The sequence below is a fragment of the Pteropus medius genome, unplaced genomic scaffold, assembly GCF_902729225.1.
Source record: "Pteropus medius unplaced genomic scaffold, Ma_sr-lr_union100, whole genome shotgun sequence".
Taxonomy (NCBI): Eukaryota; Metazoa; Chordata; class Mammalia; order Chiroptera; family Pteropodidae; genus Pteropus; species Pteropus medius.
In genome coordinates, this window is record NW_024342467.1 from 22,987,083 (window position 1) to 23,007,074 (window position 19,992).

Sequence of the window (19,992 nt, forward strand, 5' to 3'; positions counted from 1 at the left end):
CTACGTAACCAGGTCTGTGCCATCAACTTGCTGGAATAACGTGCTCTACCCACTGTGGCTGATCCAACAAAATCGAATCTAATATTTTCTTGGCAACTGCAGACGCTTTGAAACCTTTTGTCTCTACTCTTTACGATATGGATCAACAGTTTCAAGTTTTTTAAGAGTACTGATGCTCAAGTCAACATTTCATAAAGTTTAATCCAAATTTGTTATGACTCACAGCCTCAACTCAGAGTGAGTTCTAGAGATTGTGAGTTGTTACAATCCCAAATTCTGAAAGGTTAGCTCATTGCAAAAAGGGTACTATTGGAGCACTGCTAGCTTATAAAATCTGTCACTCAACAATAGTGGAACACACACAGATAAGGTGATTGTTCAGAAAGACGTCAATTTAAAGAACTAGTTGTAAATCTATCCGATGCCCAAGTGTCAATTACTTTCTACAGATATCTTTATTAATTTAGACATTTGGTTTCAAATGCTGTCTTTGGTAAACCGTTCTTCTTCATCTGCCCATGTAAAAGTCCAGCGATGGACTGGATGTAATGGAGGCGGCTTCTCTTTTCATCACTCACCTAGGTTTTGCCACATGCTGAAAATCTCACACCCCATCGTGACGCGCATGTCACCATACCTGAAACAGAACAAAAACCAAACCTGACACAAAGCCTCCAGGGGAAAGACGTATTTGTGTCTCTTTGGGATACACTCTATCATTCTGGGTTAAATGGCAAATATGTTTTTAATTAAAAGTGTTTAATGTACACGTCTAGATGCTTCTAATTCATATTTTCATAAAAATCCTTCAGCAAAACAGATTTGTCTCATAATTTTCACTTCTGTAGCAATTTTGAAAGACTGAGGGCCAAAAAAGAAAAATATAAGTTTAAATAAGTTCAAAATATTGAAATTTCCAGAAAAGATCGCTTCTCGTTCTCTTGGTCATTACCTCTGCATTGCAACTTCCAGTTATGAACACCCGATTTATGAATCATTGGAAATAAATGCCCTTTAAAAGGCACAACGTTTGATACACCTCAAGCTCCCACCTGATTATACACAGGTACTTACTTTTCTAACACCTTTTTCTTTTTGGAAGGCGTGAACATCTCCAATTGCAGACACAACTGGTTTATAAAAATGACTGCAAGGTAAAAGTAGGAATCCCAGATCTAAAACGAGAACAAAATATTTAGATACTATGATGTTACAGAAATATTTAAGCGGAGTGACATGATATCTTGGATTCGCTTCAAAGGTGACAATTAAATGGGGGTAAAGGTGAGGGAAGACTGACCCCGAATCGATAATAGTGGAGGCTGGATCGGGGTACACGGGGGTTCCTTACACACTACTCTCTCTACTTTTATAAATGCTTTAAATTTTCTACAACAAAGGAGTAAACTAAATAAATACTCTTTTCATATATTGCTTCAGTGCTCTATCCCGGGTTTCATAAGCTCTCTGGTACATGCTAAATGGTGAACATTTTGTTTCTCTTATAACCTGTCTGTGTGTCTCCAAAAAGGCACAGGCATAAGATGGATTATTCCTCTGTGAATTCATTTTTGGAACTCCTTTTAATGCAGAACTCGAAAAAAAAAAAAATGCATACACTTCTTTGGATATGCTAATTGCTTTAAATTCAGACAGTATATAAAAATTCTCTACCCAGACAAATGCCTTGAGTCAAAGTTTTCTTATCTTAAAAATACCATCACAAAAAGATTGGAATAAATTCCTGGCGATAAACTTAACCAAAACCACATAAGACACAATGAAAAGGAAACTACTTCTCTACTGACACCATGGAAAATTTAAAATAGGAGAAATATTATAAAGGATTAATATCGTTCATTAACACATGAAGAGCTCTTATAAATAAAAAGAAAAAGGATAAAACCCCAGCAAAAAAATGAACAAAGGTCCAGAACAGACAATTCATAAAATATGGTCAGTAACTAATAACTAGGAGCTAATCAATAATTAGTAAGAAATGAGAATTTAGGCAAAAAAGGTTTTCCCCCTTATCAACCTGTCAAAAAAATTTGGTTCTTTCAGTGTTAGGGTAGATACAGGTGATTAAATATGATTGGCACAACCTTTAACTCAACAATTGTGCTTTTAATTATTTATCCAAAGAAATAATTAGGGATATATGTAAGTTTTACTTTGTAAGACAGTACGTAAGAATAATTTATAAGAACTAAATAGTAGAAACAACCTACATATTCAAAAGCAGAGCTCCGATTATGAAATTTTGATATTATTATAAGGTGTGATAGAAGGAAATATTGCACAACCATGAAAATCCCATCGGTTTTTATTGTATATATGATTTCCCTGCATTTTCTAGTTATCCAATAAGAAAATTTTATTAAATGGTTCACGTGGGAAATGTCATTTAAAAAAGATTGAAAAATAAAAATTAAAAAAAGAAAAGAATAAGAAACAAGATGCCAAAAACACAGACATCATTAGGAATGAGAGTCAACGCAGGCACTGCCTATTTCTTTACTATCTTCCCTTTAAAGTACCCGGAACTCTTAGAGATCCAGGCGTAGCACATCACATTACAGATGCGCAGAAGTTCTGCCTCAAAGAACTTCTGCGCATCTGTAATGTGATGTGCCTCAAAGAACTTTCATTAATTTATTCTAAAAAAATGGAAAGATGGAAAAGTAAAAGGAAGTAAGGGGTTTACTTTGAAAATGTTTTCTTCCTATGTTCTCTATTTTAAAATATGTCTTAAAAACAGTATGTTCTAACTCCCCTTTGTCATGCATGGGGCTCACCCAGAAAAGAAACAAGAATTAAAATTTATAGTTTTAATAAAGAACTATCTCCTCTTAAGTACTGTGATTTCTACCAGGCTGAGAAACATAATTATAGCCCTAACTTGTTCACAAATACAATGAAAACCCTTCTAATATTATTCATAATTAAAATTAATATGGCCCAATATTAATTTGAGGTAGCTGGAATAAATTTATTTTTCTATTATTATGAAAAAGAAAAGACAGGCAGTAATTTCCTGAGTACAATGTGAAACCTTTTAGCTCAAGATGGTCATCTAAACGGATACCTACCTTATAATCAAAGTTTTCATTTAAGAAGTTCTTACGAAGTGCATCAGACAGGTATAGAACTGTTGTAATAATAACACTAGTGATAAAAAAAAATTACATATTAAATTAGAAACTTCACATTAATGACAATCATTCATTACATAATAAAAAGCAATGAAGATAAAATGAAACCTTCAGTAAGCATGTGGAATAATATCAGATAATTCATATTCGAAATAAAAAAGAAAAGAAATGCCAGGCAAAAAAGAAATCTAAATCTATCACTGAGGTCAAGTTTTTCGTAGTGAAACAGAAAGATCCATGAGTTCACGTGACTCATGCGGAAACATACTAATCTCTTGACGGTTTATAACGTTTTTATTAATTTCCGAGCAAAGCAAATGATTTAATACAAATAAAATATCCCATATTTAGTAACATGCAAGAAAGCCACCCTTTTAAAAAATGGAGCCTGGAATGAAATGGCTAGGATAAAACGGCAGACTATTCATAGATGCCTCCTGCTCTCTCCCGTTTACGGTGTTAGGGGACGTGAGGATCCGTGGAAGGCAGAATTCCTCTCTAAGGTGACAAGGCGTCCACTAAAGAAACAATTACAGACTGTGAAACTGTCTCCAAGCGGCACTAAGCGGCAGGACGCGGACAGTGATTGGGAGAACGGGGCGCGTCAGGGCGGAGGAGTTCGGGAGAACCTAACGGGGGCCAGATGCAGCTGTATGTATCCCGCTAGCGAGATTAAAAGGGTGGAAAGGATTCCTGATTAACTCTAGAGTTATGTAATCTGTTCAAAATCTGCTCCTTTTCATAGCTATGAGAATATATATGCAAAACTGTATGCATTTCCAATTAGTTCATTTAATGTTAGATACAGCATTATATGGAAACAACAGGCCACTCCCCAACCCACTATAAACTAAGAACCCATGTATAAATGGTAGTTAAAACCTCTCTGGCCTTTTCTGAGATGCACGCGACCCAACAGACACCCCACCGACTTCAGACCTCGGTTATCCTGCCGGCAAAATACAGGTGAGAAGAATATTTACTAATCGGAAAAATATTCATAGCCTTTGAAGGACATAAGTGTTCGTTTTTGTTATCTGCTGGAAAACTAACAATTGCAGACTCGTGGGAACGAGGGAACTCTCTCGAGGCTAAGGGGTCGTATGGGCGAATGTCCAACCCAAGACAGGGAAAAGGAAAGAGAAGAAAACCACCATTTCGTGGGCAGCTGTTCTGCCGGGACCAGGTACTTGCAGGAAGATTTTTTATGTCACTTGCGACTTTCGAGGACTCTCCCTATGAAAGTAAAGCCTATGAGATTGACAAGCCCTGTGGTGTTTTTAGCTTTCAAAATGGAGATGTGAATTTCACGTCAAAGAAGTAAGTCTCTGCAAATAACAGTATAAAGCGGCAATTTTCCATCGACACAGGCAAAAATCACGGATGATAATGAAGAAATCATTAAAGGTTCCACAGGAGTTTATTCAAATCTTACTCAACGAAACTAAGGCCGAATCACCGAGAAACGGAACGCTGTCAGCCCAGGATCTAGTAGAAAGTCACTGGACCCCTAAGTTTAAAGAAGAAAATTTTGTGTCCTCCCTGTGTGGTTACAAGCACAACTTCCCGCACTGACATTCAGCAGAGGAGGGCACACAGTCCCACTATACCTGAGTTTTACATTAAAAAAACACCATCTTCTGGCCCACAATTCCAGCTGGGGCTGTCGTTCGGAACCGACCCCCTAGTGATAGTGAAACATGATGTATCTGGGATTCCGACTACTGGTCCTGGCTAGGAGCCAACAAACTCAGTCCTCCAAGTCAGACAGGCCATCCCACGGCAAGGATTACCCGTCTGTTGTTCACCGGCTGGGTGCCCGCCACACAAACGGGTCCACGGCCTCCTGCACTAGACAGGGCGGTGCTTCCCAGCCGTCAGTGGGTGCCAGCTGCTCGCGCTAAGGGCAGGTGGTGATTCGACAGGCTGAGATCCCGCGTCCCTAACAAGATTCGGGGGCGCTCGTGCCGTCGATCCACAGCCCACCCTCTGAAGGGCCAGGTTCGACGGAGGCCTGAATCAGAACATCATCCCCGACTCTCTGCCCCACACTCTCCCGGCTTCTAGAATGTTAGGCCAATGGCTATTTGAGGGACACATCCTTGCTCCTGACTGAACACTTCATTCTCTCATCGAGACTGCTTTATCATGAGGCGCGAGGGGCACAGGGCCCACAAGGTCTTTTCAGGGTCTTTGGGGGAACACTGAGCCCTGAAACGGTGTTCTGGGATCAAAAATGCAGAACGCAAACTAAAAAATTACATGTCCACAAAATGCGACACTGACAATTTCATGAATCGTCCAATATTCGTGCAATTTTCTACTGTATTAAAAAGTGATAGGCTACCTTTTATAACTTCACAAATTCCTAAATCTACAGAAATGTAGAGAAATCACAGCTGTTTGGAATGAACTGATGTATTCATGGGCCAATCTTTTAAAAAGCAAAACGTAAAAACTGCTCTTGACTGTTTTCTTTAGCAAAATCTATCTAGTGTGGCATGTGGGTCTATTTAATATGTCTGATATGATGAGGGGTAAGACCTCTAAAAATAAGGCTTCTTAAAACGACTCTACTTCAATCGCTTTTCATTTATGCTCAGGATGTTCAGCCCCGGTCACAGAGGCAGCTCCTGGAGCTCGTCACGGTGACTCTGCACTGAGTCAGCTTCCTGGCACGCAGGTCCCCGAAGCAGTGACAGGCACTTGCACACGACTGCCCCTTCACTGGAGTGGACCCCCGTGGTGTTCAGGGATGTTTCTTCACTTGCTCCGATTCATCCGAAAGCACATGGCCTCGGTGGTTTTATTCTTCCTCTCATGACTCCGCTTCAAATCTCAGTGCCTCGATTCAAGAGCCAAGAAAGATTCATACTCCGTTGCTATAAATAGTCAAATTACAGGTATCTGCCACCTAGATGCAGGCACAAGGATTACTTCTGACGACCGTAACCTACGGGCACAGCATGATCCAATGTGCACGTACGAGAGTATCAAGGTCGTGGCTTCCAGGCTTCCCGTTGCCACGCATTCTGGGATTTAGGCAGTACCTTTAGGCTACGCTGTCTCCCCCTATAGAAGCCTCATCTCCTAGGTCTGTCTTTTTAATAAACGACACCAACGTGAGAATCTATTCAAGCCCCATTTCTCTACTCTGAGTTATAGCAAAACTCTTCTGAAAAGCTGCCTATAATCACTGTTTTCAATTTCTCCATTCCTATCTGTTCTTAAATTCACCCTAATGAGGCTTTCTCTCCTTCTCCCATTCTATCGAAACTGCACTCGTCACGGTCACCAGTCTCTACGCCCAGTCCCAGGGCCAACTGTCAGGCTTCCCCTTCCCCGAGCTCCCAGCGGCTCCTGATACTCCTCCCCTCACGAATGCTTTCTTCACAGGACCCATACACTCCGCCGGCTCCCGTCCCACACCCCGGGCTGCTCCTTTTGAGTCTCCTGTCCCTGACACTTCTCCGCGTCCCCAGCACCAAAACGTGGGCGTGATCCGGGCTCAGCCCTCAGTGCCTTCGTCGTCGCAATCTGCACGTCCATCCAGGCGCTCTCATTCGGTTCCAGGGCCTCCAACGCCATCCACGTGCTGGGGACCCTCAAACCTCCCTCTGCAACCCTGACCTCTGCCCCAAGCCGCGGACGAGCATGTCGGGCGTCCCCTCCCACACCTCCTCGTGGAGACCCGACAGCATGGCGTACTCGCGTTCCACAGAGGGGACTTCGCCTCTCCCACCCCCAAAGTGGCTCTTCTCTCAGTATTTTGCCCCTAAGTAACTGGCACCGCCACGTGTCCTTTAGTTGAGGCCAAAGTTCCAAAGGCCGACTTCAACGCTTTTTCCTCCCCCACCCACAACCAGTCATCTGCAAGTCTTGCCCTGACTTCAGCACGGGTCTTCTCGCTGCGTTCATGCCATGCACCTGTTCAAGCGATCATCACCTCTTCCTTCGATCACTGTGTAAGCTCCTGACTGGTCCCTCCTGGCTTCCCTTTCGTGTCTCTACCCTGAATGCCGGGGCCCTGTCTCCTCCCCGAGCCCCATCTTTACTGGATGCTTCCCTCCCCACGTTTCAGCCACACGAGCGGTCTTCCAGGGCCTTGAACGTGCCATATTCACAGAGACCACTGGGCCTGTTTAATGCTGTTCTGGCTCATGAGAACTGTCTTCCTTTGCTGTCGGCCTGTTAACTGCTGCTTTAACCGCCAGCTCAAGTTTCACTCTCTCATCAAGACCCGTCCTATCCAGTCCAGAGCGAATTCCTTTCAGGAACATCTCACAGAACTGTGTCCCTTCTCTTTACGGCATTTACTTTATACATTAGGCACCGGGAAATAGTTGCTGAATAAATGGGTCAATGAGGGAATGGATAATCTCCTCTAAGATCCTCTGATCCTATGAATCACTTATTTGCTATATAGAGCTCATTTGAAAGCTAAATTGGTTAAATAGCTAAATAATTCAGTGTTTGGGGGCGGGGGGACACAAAAGAACATGTATGTTTGAAGTCGACATGCACCCAAGATAAACAAAATAAGGGCTGGAAATTTAACTATAGGGCCGAAGTGTTTTGACCTTCTGCAGTAAGCAGATCTTTTATAAGATGCATCTCCTTGAAAATGAGACTGTATTTTTGCACTGTATCTTGCAACGTGTATAGGAAGGGCTGGAGAGAAGCTCGCCCGAAAGCGACCTGTTATTTTCGGTACTTTGCTTTCATCTTCCTATGTTCCTCCTTTCTCAGATTGAGCACTTGGCCTCATCCAAAACATCTGCCAAGAACTTGCCTGGGCGCGATACAGCTTTGCAAGCAAGCAAGACAAGCCATGCTGTTTGTCCCTGTGAAACTTCTGGAAACACTGTTACACACTATGAGACATCGGGTGGCAATAACAAAAGACCACACTAATCACCGGTGTCTGGTCTCGACCCTTGTCTGGACCTCACATAAAGCATGGAAGTTACAGGATCTGGAACAGCATGGTTTATGGGTGAAAGCTAAGGGCATTAAACTTGAAAACGCAGGAAGAAGAGACTAACACGTAAAACGACGTATCTTTTGAGGGTGAGCCATTCAGTTGGGTCCAACGGTAGGGTGACAGTGACTTTGCAGCACCTTACAATCAATTCGATGTGTACTCAGCACAGGTGGGCAGTAAAAGTGGGAGTCTGCATCACAATGGCTTTGAGGGGCCCTGATCAACACTGCCCAGGGAAGTTCGTGGCATGGAAGGGAGGGCGGTGACCAGAGACGTGGCCCTCGTCCTGCATCTGCTTCTACACAGTCCAGCAAAGTAGGGACTTCCTCTTTCTTTAAGCGACAACATATCTTTAACGTACTTCAGAAATTTATTTTTCTACCGATATTATAGAAGTTAATATTTTTTACAGCTAGAGCGCAGGCAGTTGATGGCTTATTTCTGGACTAGACTGCATTTATAAAGCAAGGAAAGTGTCACATGTCATCATAATGTGAATGGGATATGGCCGGGGTCGTTAAATAAGGAGAGAGGGGAGGAGGGGATGCGGAACGGCATGGAGCAGGCGGTCTGCTCCAGCTTGGCGGGTGCCTCGCCAGGCCCTGGAGTCCTGTCTGTGAATGAGGCTGGACTGGCTGCTGCCAGCCACAGCCAGCGGGGCCAGATTCCCATCGGCACAGGCCAGGTTGGCAAAGGAATGAGACTGCGGCATTCGGCAAAGCCCAACGGCCTTTCGCTTGGGTTTGCTTTGGGAGCAACCTTCTGTGTCGCTCTATTACCGAGAGCTCACCTCCGATAAAATCATATTCCTATTTGGTTAACGCCGTAGATGAAAATCTCGAACATAATGTGTTTACTCAAAAGCAGAATCTATACTTCAAGGTCTATTACCCACTCGTGTGACCATGAAGTCTTCATAACTGGAGTAGAGCTTTTTAGGTGGGGCGGAGAGAAATGGCATTTAGTATCAAAAAGCCACATGGTTGCCATGGTTTTCAGAAAGCTCAAGCGGAGCCTGTGTACGTACGGAAAGAACAAAATGTCAGATTTACTTTCAGTTTGAATTTCTGCCATTGAAATTTCTAACTCAAGTCAAAATATCCCTCTGCACAGAGGGCGGACAGAATGATCAAATGATGGTGCTGTGTACCGACAGTGAGAGCGTGAACAGGTGCATGGCATCAGCCTCCGTGGATCACCTCATCACCCTCTCCGGGTCCCCAGAGTGTTTGATCTTTGATGACAAGGCCAGATATGTGACCGACGGCTCCCACGTAAATCTGTAGCATCCGGACATCCCGCTGAAGAGATGTTTCATTCTATTCATTGATATCCAACTAAATATGCTAAACTCCAAAGAGAACTATTTCAGGAATCTCAATTAGTCTTCAAAATGGAAAAGCTGCTTCTGTACTTATGTAAAATATAACATGCCATATTATACTATTTGTTGCCTCCCAAAGTTTTTAACACATAACATCTCCACGGCTATAAATGTATACTGCAGCACAAGCCACATTAGACATACAAAGTCAAAATCAAATCCTATATTCCTGAGGCTCTTACCAACATCACACCTGGACGGGGGTGGGGGACATGGGGTGTCTCTGGCCTATGGAGAGACACCTGGAGAGTCCAACCTTCACCGTGAGCTTGAGGGTGTTGGGGATTAGAGAAGAAGGGAGAGGAGAAACAGGCAAATGTGGGCTTGAAGGGAAGAACGTTCACGAAACAGGGTAAATTACAATTTGGAAGTAAAGATCAGGCCAGTTTCCCCAAGAACTTCGCCTTCATTCTGTACCCTGAGACGACAGAGACGGGAAGCAGGAGGCGGATGGATCGAGGACACCCACTGTCCGGCCGCGCTGACGGCCCCCGATCCTTTCCTTGCTCCTGTTCCTTCCATGTGGACCTCAGACCGTTTAGGTTGTCGTAGGATATGCTTCACACGAGCTAATTATAGCGAGTTCCAGAGATTCTACTTCATAACTCTCCATCGTTACTTCCCAAAGCACAACATCCTACACTTTCCCAGGCGCACACTTTTCAACTGTCTACTGGCCATGTCACTTAGATACAAAAAAGGCACTTGGATCTTCACATTTCTAACTCAGGGGTCGGATGTTACTCCCAGCGATCATATCAGAAGCGACTGCGGTACATCCATTCAACGGAATATTACACAGCTGGAAAAGGAAAAAGGCAGACAGAAAAGCATGAGGGGCTTTCTATGCGTCGGCGAGGAAGGACCGCCAGTGTTTTGAAGGGAAAGAGCGATGTGTAGGACAGTGTTTATGCTCCGCTCCCAGCGAGGCTCTGCGTACGGGGGACACTGGAACAAGCGAGAAAGTGACCGAAGTGGTTACTACAGGCTGGCGTGTGGGACGAGCGGGGTAGGCGGGAGCGGGACCTCGCAATGAGTCCTCCGTTACACCGTTCGATTTCCGAGCCATGTAAATATAGCGCTTATTCAAAACAAACAGCGATACAGTTTTTAAAAAGAGCGAGAGAAGTTAATTCAGAGGCAAAGAAAAAGAAGCCGGGACTGGGAGCTTTCGAACTTGCGACCGATCTGGAAAGGCCGCACTGTCCCGGGCTCTGCCCCCGACGGCGAGCCGCACGTGTCTTACTTGTTGGCCACCAGGCGCATGACGGTCCAGTCCTTCGGGAACGTCTCCGGGCGTATCAGTATTCGGAACACGGTAAATATCTGCAGCAGGAAATCCTTGGAGGAGGAGGAAACAGACCGTTTTACTGAGTTAGCGATGCCTGGCGGCACATGCGCGCGCACACACCCCACACACGCTGCGGCCACCATTCCTCAAGCAACGACAGAGAAGAAAGGGGACATTGTTCAAGCCTTTGACCCAGAGGGGATCAGCGCCCTTCTCGTTCTCGGCACCCGCTCGGCGTGCCACCCTTCCCACGTGTGTTCGGTCCTTTCTCCTTCTCACGCACAGTGAACATGACTTTTCATTTCTTTACACGAGCTCTAAAAACTTAGGCTTTAGAAATAAAGCGGAAAGCAGGCAAATTTATCCTCTTCTATTACCGTGTCCTAAACATCCGGACTTGTCAGCTCAAGAGAACTCCATAGAGTCCTGGGCCAGTTCTGCTTTCTTTTACGTGGTGTCAGAATTTAGAAAGTTATGCTCACTGAAAAGCATCTTAAGCAAAAACCCATGTTTCTTAGAGGGTATCCTGAAGGTGCAGTACTGACGGAATGCATGCGGGTCCATCGGATCCGAGTGTGCAAGGCAGAACAAATGCAAGTAAGAATGTGTGTTAAGCTGGGCCCAGTGACAAGTGCTCAGAAGCTATGAGGGTGTGAAAGCATTCTGGTTTTTTTTAAATTTATTTTTCAGTTACAGTTGAGTGTCAAGTTCTTCTTCTCAGAGATGCCGTCCCAGAGGGCAGTGCTATTTACTAAGTAGTTATCTTTACCCAGATCACCTGGACACACTCTTGACAAGAAGCTATTGTCAGATACGGAGATATCTCTGCTAAGAACATTGTAAGAGATAGGACCCAGGACGCTACAGGCACATTATACTCCAAAAGGAATCAAGCAGATAACGGGGCCACGTGTAATGAATGAAAATGCAGCTTGTCCTACTCAGAAAAGATGGGCTCGATCTAGCTTTGATTGAGCTTGGAACACTGACATGTTTTTTGTAACCTGAAGTGCTGCTAGGAAAATACCTAACAATTTGATTGAAGGCAACAGTATGGTGTTACTTAAAAATAAAAAATTTTTTAAAAATTAAAAAAAACCAACCCGAAACACAAGAGTTTTATTTATCAAACCCAACACATTATGTTAAACACGTAAACTGCTAGACTATAAGATTATGGCTGTCACTCAAATCATCAGAAGATAGAGTTCGAAGCTAAAACACTAAGAAACATGTGGTAGCGTGTGTGCGTGTGTATGTGCGTGCGTGCGCACGCGCGTGTATGTTAACATACTCTCACGGCTCTGAACAAGCCCACAAATATTTTGACAAGAACTTATTTCAGCTTCTTTGGCATCGATGCACACACGCCGATGTATGCACACCACGTGGGGACATGCCCACTAGGTCACCTCGCAAAGGCCAGACAGACCCTGCTGTGTCTGCGGAGCCCCCAGAGACAGCTTCCCAAAGGCATTCTGCTGCGGGTCAGATAATTTGGGGAAGCACCGCACATTCTGGCCCTCCCCTGGGGTAGGTAAAGCTGAGAGGCCCTTTTTCATGTGTTTCTAAAATTTATTCTAAACATTTTTCAGTTGATTCTTTTGGGTTTCCCAGGCATGAAGATATGTAATCCCTGAAAAAGCATTTACCTTTCAGAGTCATACCCCTCCTCGGTTTCCTATCTTGTTGTGTTTGCTGAGATAGATGTTAAAGAAAAACCATGAAAATCAGGAGTCATTTGTTTTTCACAGGCCATGATTAGTTAGGAAAGGTTTCAATCAACTCTGCAGTACTGAGGTTTCATCTTTGCTCCTCAAATGGAACTGGAAACTGGAGGGAGTCCCTTGAAGGAGCAGTATGTGTGTGTGTGCTGCAAGGCGATGTGGCTGCTGTTGTGTTCTGGGGTGGTGGCGCAATGTGGGTGTGTGAGAGGCGGGGCAGGGTGCATGTGTGTGTGTGCTGGTAATGTGTGCGTAGAAGGGGCAGGGTGCACTTTGTGGTAGCGGGTGGCATGCATGTAAAAGGCAGTAGAGGCGTGTGTGTGCGCGTGTGCGTGTAGAGGCAGGGGCAGTGTGCTGTCAGTTGAAAAATGGCTGAAAGAATTGGCTACAGACAGCAACACGTCCACCTTACGGGCTAGCATTGGCGGTTCTTTTGTAATGCTGGGGACGAAGGTACAGTTAGTCCAGGTGTAGGAGTTTTCCTATTCCCTTTTATCTCACAAAATAAAAGACATGGCAGCCAGTGACACGGTGCCAGTGCCCATGTAGTAACATAATTCTGTACTCCCCCTGAGAACACTTTCCAGCCTCTCAAGCAGTTTTCTAAGGTATCCACTTGAGCTTCATGTACCTTTATAGAACCAACTTCATTCATCTGTACAAACCTTATAATGAAAATAAGAGAACATTGTATTGAACATCAGAAAACCTAGATTTTAATTGTGGCTCTGCAAGTGGCTGGCTCAATGACTGGCAATTTATTTAACCTCTTTGGCTCCGAGCTTCCAAAACTTAGAAAATGCGGGGGCTTCAAGTTCTCTTTTAGTTATAGAAGATTAAAAGACAGTGAATATGATCATTTATCTACTCATAACAATTTTTCTTTTTTCTAAACGGTGGTTAACGTTTCAGCAGATGGTAATGCAAACACGTTCCACTGTGGTACTTCCATTTAATTTAGTTCAGCAAGTATGTCTCATCGAACGCTGTGGAACAGATCTCATTTCAAACTCAGTTCTGATATTTTAAAGCACTGAGACCTGAATGCTAGATTCTCCTATGTCTCCTTCTCCATCTCCTAATACACTGGTACTTCCTCGTCTGGCCTCTTTCAGTACCTTTCAGCTCTGGTCATTTCACTAAATATGTGCTTTTGTATAATTACAAAAATATAATTTCTGTGAAATTATTTTGCACAGAAAACAATAACTAAGTAATCAATTCTTTCTGTAACTAAAAAAATAAATAAATAAATAAAAGCACATTGCTGTAATAATATTCCTGTTTGGATAGCACAAAGATACAAGTATTTCACATGGCACCATTTTAAAGCTGGCAGCCTGGGGGCAGTTTCTTTTGTAGTTTGTTTACTTCAAATAGCTCAACATGGTAATTTAACTGCACTGCTGGTTAGTATTCAAATAAAGACTCAAAATAAAGAAACAGGGAGCTGCTACTTTACAGAAACACTTTTTCTGCAGGGCAAGAAGGTCAAGTGAGAAATTTCATGTGAAAACCTTCTAAACAAAAAGTAATATCCCATATTCGAAGAGAAAAGAAAGAGGAGCAATAATTATGATTTTAGAAATGATCACTCACGTTTATTCGTGAGTACTGGGTACTTTACGATGTGCCAAGCACTGTGTTAGATGCTGGGGACACCGAGTGGGGTAAGATATACCCGTTAATTTATTATGCGAGAATATCGACAGCATGCCTGTGACATGCCACACCACAGTTAGCCGGATGTGATTTCTCCCTCCATGGAGCTCACCCTTTGGTGGGAGAGGTGGTAATCTAAAGACCACACGGACTTATGCATGCATTACGGACTGGGACAAGTCTGAGTCAGGTATTCCACGCAGAAGGAAGAGCAACCTGGCAGGCTCGGAGGCAAGAGAAAACGAGGGATGCACGGACACGGGCAGTGGCAAGCAATGGAGCTGAAAGAAATGGGGACAAATGATAGACAGGTAAAGAGATCCGTAGAGAGATGACCGATGATAGACAGACAGACAGACGGACAGACAGAAAGAAAATAAGGAGGGGCCAAAGTTAACCAAATAAATGAGACATAAATAAGTAGAGACCAATCAAAAATAAATAATAAAGAAAAGATAAATAAATACATTTTCCATGGTAAGCAGTTGGAAAATTTATCCTGAGTGCGATGTGGGGACGCTGAGGGGGTTAATGCAGATATGGGCGAGGACCAAATTTGTGTTTTACAAGGATTTTCTGACAGTGATGGATTGTGTTGTGTTTACACAATGCCATGATATCAGATGGAAAGCAGGGACACGAAACAGAGCTGGCGAGACGCGGAGGGAGGAATTCTGAGACCCTGAAACCTGAGTTAAGAGATCCAGAAGAGGAAGCAGGTGGACAGGCCGGCCACGGTCCCCTGTCGAGAGCAATGACATGACAGGGCACTTCCTCTGAGGACACGTTTCCTTTGCCGATGGCTTAGATGACAGTCAGATGTTATTTAAAAAATTCGCCACCAATTTCAAATGTGTAACACCCTTGAGACTGGGTTTAAATTCAATTAAAGGGTGTAAATCATTATCACACTGAAATTCATATCCTTAAAAAATGAATGTTTAAGTGTATTACGCAAAAATAACTCCTAAATAGTTTTCAAGCTTTGAGAGCTCTAGGACTATTTTTCTGTAATAAAGACTATAAGTCGAAACAATCGTATGGAAAAAAAATGGCTTATGAAGCAGGCAGACATTTATTAAGAGGGCTGATTCATCCCACAAAGGTTTAGTGTTCCAGGCTCTGTGCTTAGGACGCAGTGACACAGTGTCCACAGTCATTGAGAATACAAGGAAACAATCACGATATCAGATACATTGTTTTGTGCTATCACTGGGTGGGGGCGGGCGGGGACTGTCGTCTGCCAGGCTTCATAAAGAACGTGATACCTGAGCCGGACTTTATAGCATGAGCTTAAAGCAGGGAAGGAATTAATTAACAGGGGCACAAATTAGACATTGGAAGTAGACAAAAAAAAAAATGAATCAGAAGATTTAAATATATATATTGTATACTTAAATACATTATAGATACGTATATATTTTACATATATATATACATATGTATATGTATATATATATATATAAAGTTTGTTAGGAATACAGAGACATTTTAAGTGGCTGGAGCGAAAGGGTTTTGGAAAAGGGTAGAAGACATGAAGATGGAAGACTAGACTTTGTTCGTAGGTAACGTTAAGTCCCCAGACCTTGAAGCTGGCCGGAGACTTGAACGCATGTGATTTGTGGAAGTCCCGCCCAGCCACAGGAGACAATGGAAGGCTGTAATCAGGCTGCGCATAGCATCCGGAACACAGGGACTACCATGCGTCAAAGCGTGATCCCACACTTTTATAAGAAAAGTCACAATCACAAAGGAGAGGCGGCTCGCTGCTCTCCACATACATAAAATGCCAGGGATGTGGACAAAACTTTCGCCCCCAGGGGCAGGTGGGTGTATAATAAAACATTACTGACTACGGGAAGGAGAAAAAACCCTAGTCACTTCTTAGTTTTTGCTTTTGTTTGCTTCTAAAATAATGACCTGTTCCAGAGAAGGAAAGAATTCAACAATGCAGAGTAGCTGCCCCCAGGTCCTGGCCCCCCACACCTTTCTGCTGACAATGTGACTCACACTTAAGGGCCTGAGGACCAAGGAGAACACATGGCATATTGTTCCAAGCCATTAGGAAGCCACTCCAACAGTCACCCTGGAGACGGCCAGCTTCTCCCAGCAAGAATGGAGTTAAAACACCTCTGTTCTTAGCGGGTACTTGAGAACTACAGACTTTCAAAGTTCATTTTGATTTAGAGAACCGCTGGGAAATGCTAGGCCAAATCTCTCTCTGAATTGATAGAAAAAAAGCAGTGACACTAGGAATCAAGAACAACAGAAACATCGAGTCAGAAATCTCAATACACGATTTGTCAGTTATCGATGAAGAGTTAAAACGTGTATATCCCATGATGCAACAGCTCTGCTTTTGGGAACTCACTCTACAGCAACGAGGGCATGAGTCCACAGAGATCTATGTATGAGGATAAAGGTTCATGGCAATATCCTTTCTATGGCAAAAATCAGAAGCATCTGAAAGCCCATCAGAAGGGGAATGATGAAATTATAGAGCATCAGATGACACTCAGGAGCATGAATGACGTACTGGGCTACATAATAGCCATAATATATTATTGTGCCAAAAAAAGTGCAATCTATACGAATAGTATGATTCTATTAAAAATGTGTATAGAGCATAGAAAATAGTCCATGAGGACACACCCCTCCGGGTTAACAGAAGCTACTGGAGATTAGAGAGCTTGATTTATGATTTTAAACCAGTAGGGTTATGTGAGACTTTTAGTGTCTAATCCCAATATGCTATAATTTTCTATTTATATATTTATATCACTCTATCAAGTTGTACTCTTCCTTACTGATAGTTCCCTTATTTACTCCATTTCTAACCTAAACATAGCTACAACAAGAACAACAAAACCCCAAATAACTCTTCCTCCACTAATGGATCTTAGACCACCTTATTACTCTTAACTAGCTGACAAATGAAATGTCATGCAATTTGATAGCAAAGATTTTGATTTGGGAAAGTTTATTAAAGTTCAGGAAAAGGCAGAGTTTAGCCGCTTGAGCAAAGAGCTCAGACGCTGACAGAATTCCTAGCCCTGGCGACTACGTGGGATCAATGTCCATGGGGTAGGGGCAGGGAAATGAGCCGGGGCAAGGAGTCAGGCGGACGGCCGTGGGGTGGGGGTGGGGAGGCGGTCTGGCGTTGTTAGCCGTGATCACCACGGATCATTCATTCGTAATGACCTAGATGCCCCTGCTAACGTTAGGCATTAACAGCGACTGTTTTATTAGTCTTGATATCTCTGATACCTAGCCAACGTGCTCAAATAACTGACACGTGTAACAGAACAATAAAAGTACCTACCCTCCTGGGGTTTATGAGAATTAAGTGAGTTAGTATCAAGCCACCTCTGAGAGGCGTATCTCATGGGCTAAGTTCGATATGAATGTTCGCTGTTGGAGGTTCTCAGTGCCTTCGCCACACGCAAACCCACAGTCTTCTGCGTGGTTTGGTTCTATAACCCACTTGGCAGCCAAAGGTGACCAGAACTAGCTACAGTCTTTATTTATCCCGCACAGAGCGGATATTTTGCTTAACTGCAGAAATATTAAGGCGTCTGATTACAGTTGCTACCCCCAATCCTACTGGAGGTGCTTTAGGGTATACAGTGTATGTGCCCTATCGTCTCTCTGAAATCTCCAACATCTGATTTCCGAAATACATCTGAAGGTCTCTGGATCAAGGGACTCTGAACCAGTGCGAGCCTCTTTGAAAAATCCTGTAATGTAGGTTTCAGAGGCATATGTAGAGATATTTGGCATTGAAGAACATGGAAAAGAGGGACAACTTATTTGTTAAAAGGTGACATCTGAACTTTTAAAATACAGAGTAAACGCGGATGACTAATCAGCGCTTACTGGAGTGAACACCTGCAGCCTGTCTTCCTCCAGCGACCCACCCCACACACGCTGGGCAAGGTGACCTTCCGCCAGGCGAGGCGAACTCTGTCCCCTCCCCCTGCTGCCTCTCAGGGACTTCACCCTGTCAGTGGGCGTGTCTTGCAACAACCCGCCCCCCCTCGCTAAATTTAAACATGCGTGAGTCTCCAGCAGTGACGTCCCTGTGACGTTTCTCCGGTGCCACCTTATCCTCCTCCTCCTGACACACCTGTGTGCGCCCACTGCACCCTTCTTTCTTTCCAGTCCTCAGCCCCTGACAACTTGGCCTCCACTGGCACCGAGGCGCTGAAGCTGCTCGTCGAGTTCACCGACGATCTTCACGAACCCTGTGATGGTCTGACCTGGCTGCCCCGTGAACTCCTCCCCAACGCTTAGGATTCCGCTCAGGTCCCGCCGACCTCACACTCGCCTTGGATGTTCACGCCGACTCCAGGGTGTCTGTCGTTATTCACTGGCTGATGGCTTCTGAGTCTACGTCCACAGTCCAGCTCCCTGTCCCAAGCTGCAGACACCGTCCACAAGACATCCCCGTTCAGATGCCCGCCAGGTGACCAGGCTCAGGCTGAGGCCGTACTTGTCTCCGCTCCCGCGCGTGTAAATCCACGCCTCCGGGTTCCTCCGGCAGTGAAGGCCAGGCCGGGCCAAAGCGCCTGGGCGTCATCGTCAACAAGCCTCTGCCTCACCTTTGTTCTGTAACTAGCCATCAGGTCCTGCCACGTCAGCTTCCTGAATGTCCCCAGCATCCATCATCGAGATCGTGTCTGTCTCGAGCCACGGGTGCGTCCCGCTTAGATTGCTGCCCGAGATTCTTTACAGCTCTCTGCCTCCCGTCGCAGCCTCGGCTAACTCACTGTCGACGGCGCAGCCACAGAGGCCTCTGACTCAAGCGTGATCACCTCTCCCTTCTTAAACCCCTCCACAGTTTCCAAATGTCCTCACAGCAAAGTCCATGCGTCTTCGGAGCCCCTTCCCCACTCTCTGTACTCCATCCGTCAACAGATGTTCCGTCTACAATGTGCAGGGAGAGTTCTGGGCTCTAAGACCGCAGAGGTGAACCAGCCCAAGGTTCGGACATGGGGAAGCTCACGGCCTGGTGGCTGGGGCTTGGGGACATACACCAGTAAATAAACTAATTCGAACGACTGTCGTAACGGTGGAGTGGCAGCTATGCTACGTCAGTGAGGGTGTCCGCGTGACATTTTCGTGGACAGGTCTGCCGTCCTAGTTAAAGACATGTCCAGCACACCGACACTCAGCTCGCGGCTCCCGGCTGAGACTTGTCTGGGGGACTTTTCCTCTTGCCGTGAGTTTGGGTTGACGGTGAGTCCTGGATGCTCCCCAGCTCAGCGCGCTTCCCCAGGGCATGGGCCCCTCGCGGTGTCGACGCCCATAACCTGAGTCCTCCCACTGCAGGCACTGGCCTTTCTGTCCCTGGTCACCTAACGACAGCGGCTGTACCAGGTGTGCCTGCATCACGTGATCTATACTTTCTGAAGGGCACATGAAATAATAGTAAATAATTTTCCTGGCCTGAAGCACAGTTAGCAGTGAAGAGGGAAATACACGACCTGTAGAACGCTGAGAGGCCGACTGCAACGCGGAAACGCCACGCATACCACGTCCCTCGTGACGTCTGTCCGCTTTATCGTCGTTCGAGAGAGTATTAAAGCGTGAAACTCGATACCTAGATTAGTCATGTTCCTTTTCAGCTTATGCTTTTCTATTTTTTTTTTTTTAACTTCCCAGGCTCTGTGAAAACATGTAGACTTTTCCTATATGAACTTTTGAGACACCAAGTCACAGACTTCTTAAGTAAAACCGAATGGTTCCTCAACATCTGATGCAGGTGAATAACTGTTTGATTATCTTCCTTT

At 44.5% G+C, this 19,992-nt stretch overlaps 1 protein-coding gene across 7 annotated transcripts in view; it reads right to left on the reverse strand.

Annotated features, from left to right (window-relative positions):
* DOCK4 (dedicator of cytokinesis 4) overlaps positions 1–19,992 on the reverse strand; it is a 352,254-nt gene that overhangs the window by 59,235 nt on the left and 273,027 nt on the right. For all 7 annotated transcript variants that reach the window (XM_039862789.1, XM_039862785.1, XM_039862784.1 and 4 more), the window contains 4 exons: positions 10,770–10,864; positions 3,093–3,168; positions 1,075–1,175; positions 579–637 (listed from right to left, as the gene is read on the reverse strand). In XM_039862789.1, coding sequence (XP_039718723.1) covers positions 579–637; positions 1,075–1,175; positions 3,093–3,168; positions 10,770–10,864 — 331 coding nt within the window. The remainder of the gene's footprint in view (positions 1–578; positions 638–1,074; positions 1,176–3,092; positions 3,169–10,769; positions 10,865–19,992) is intronic.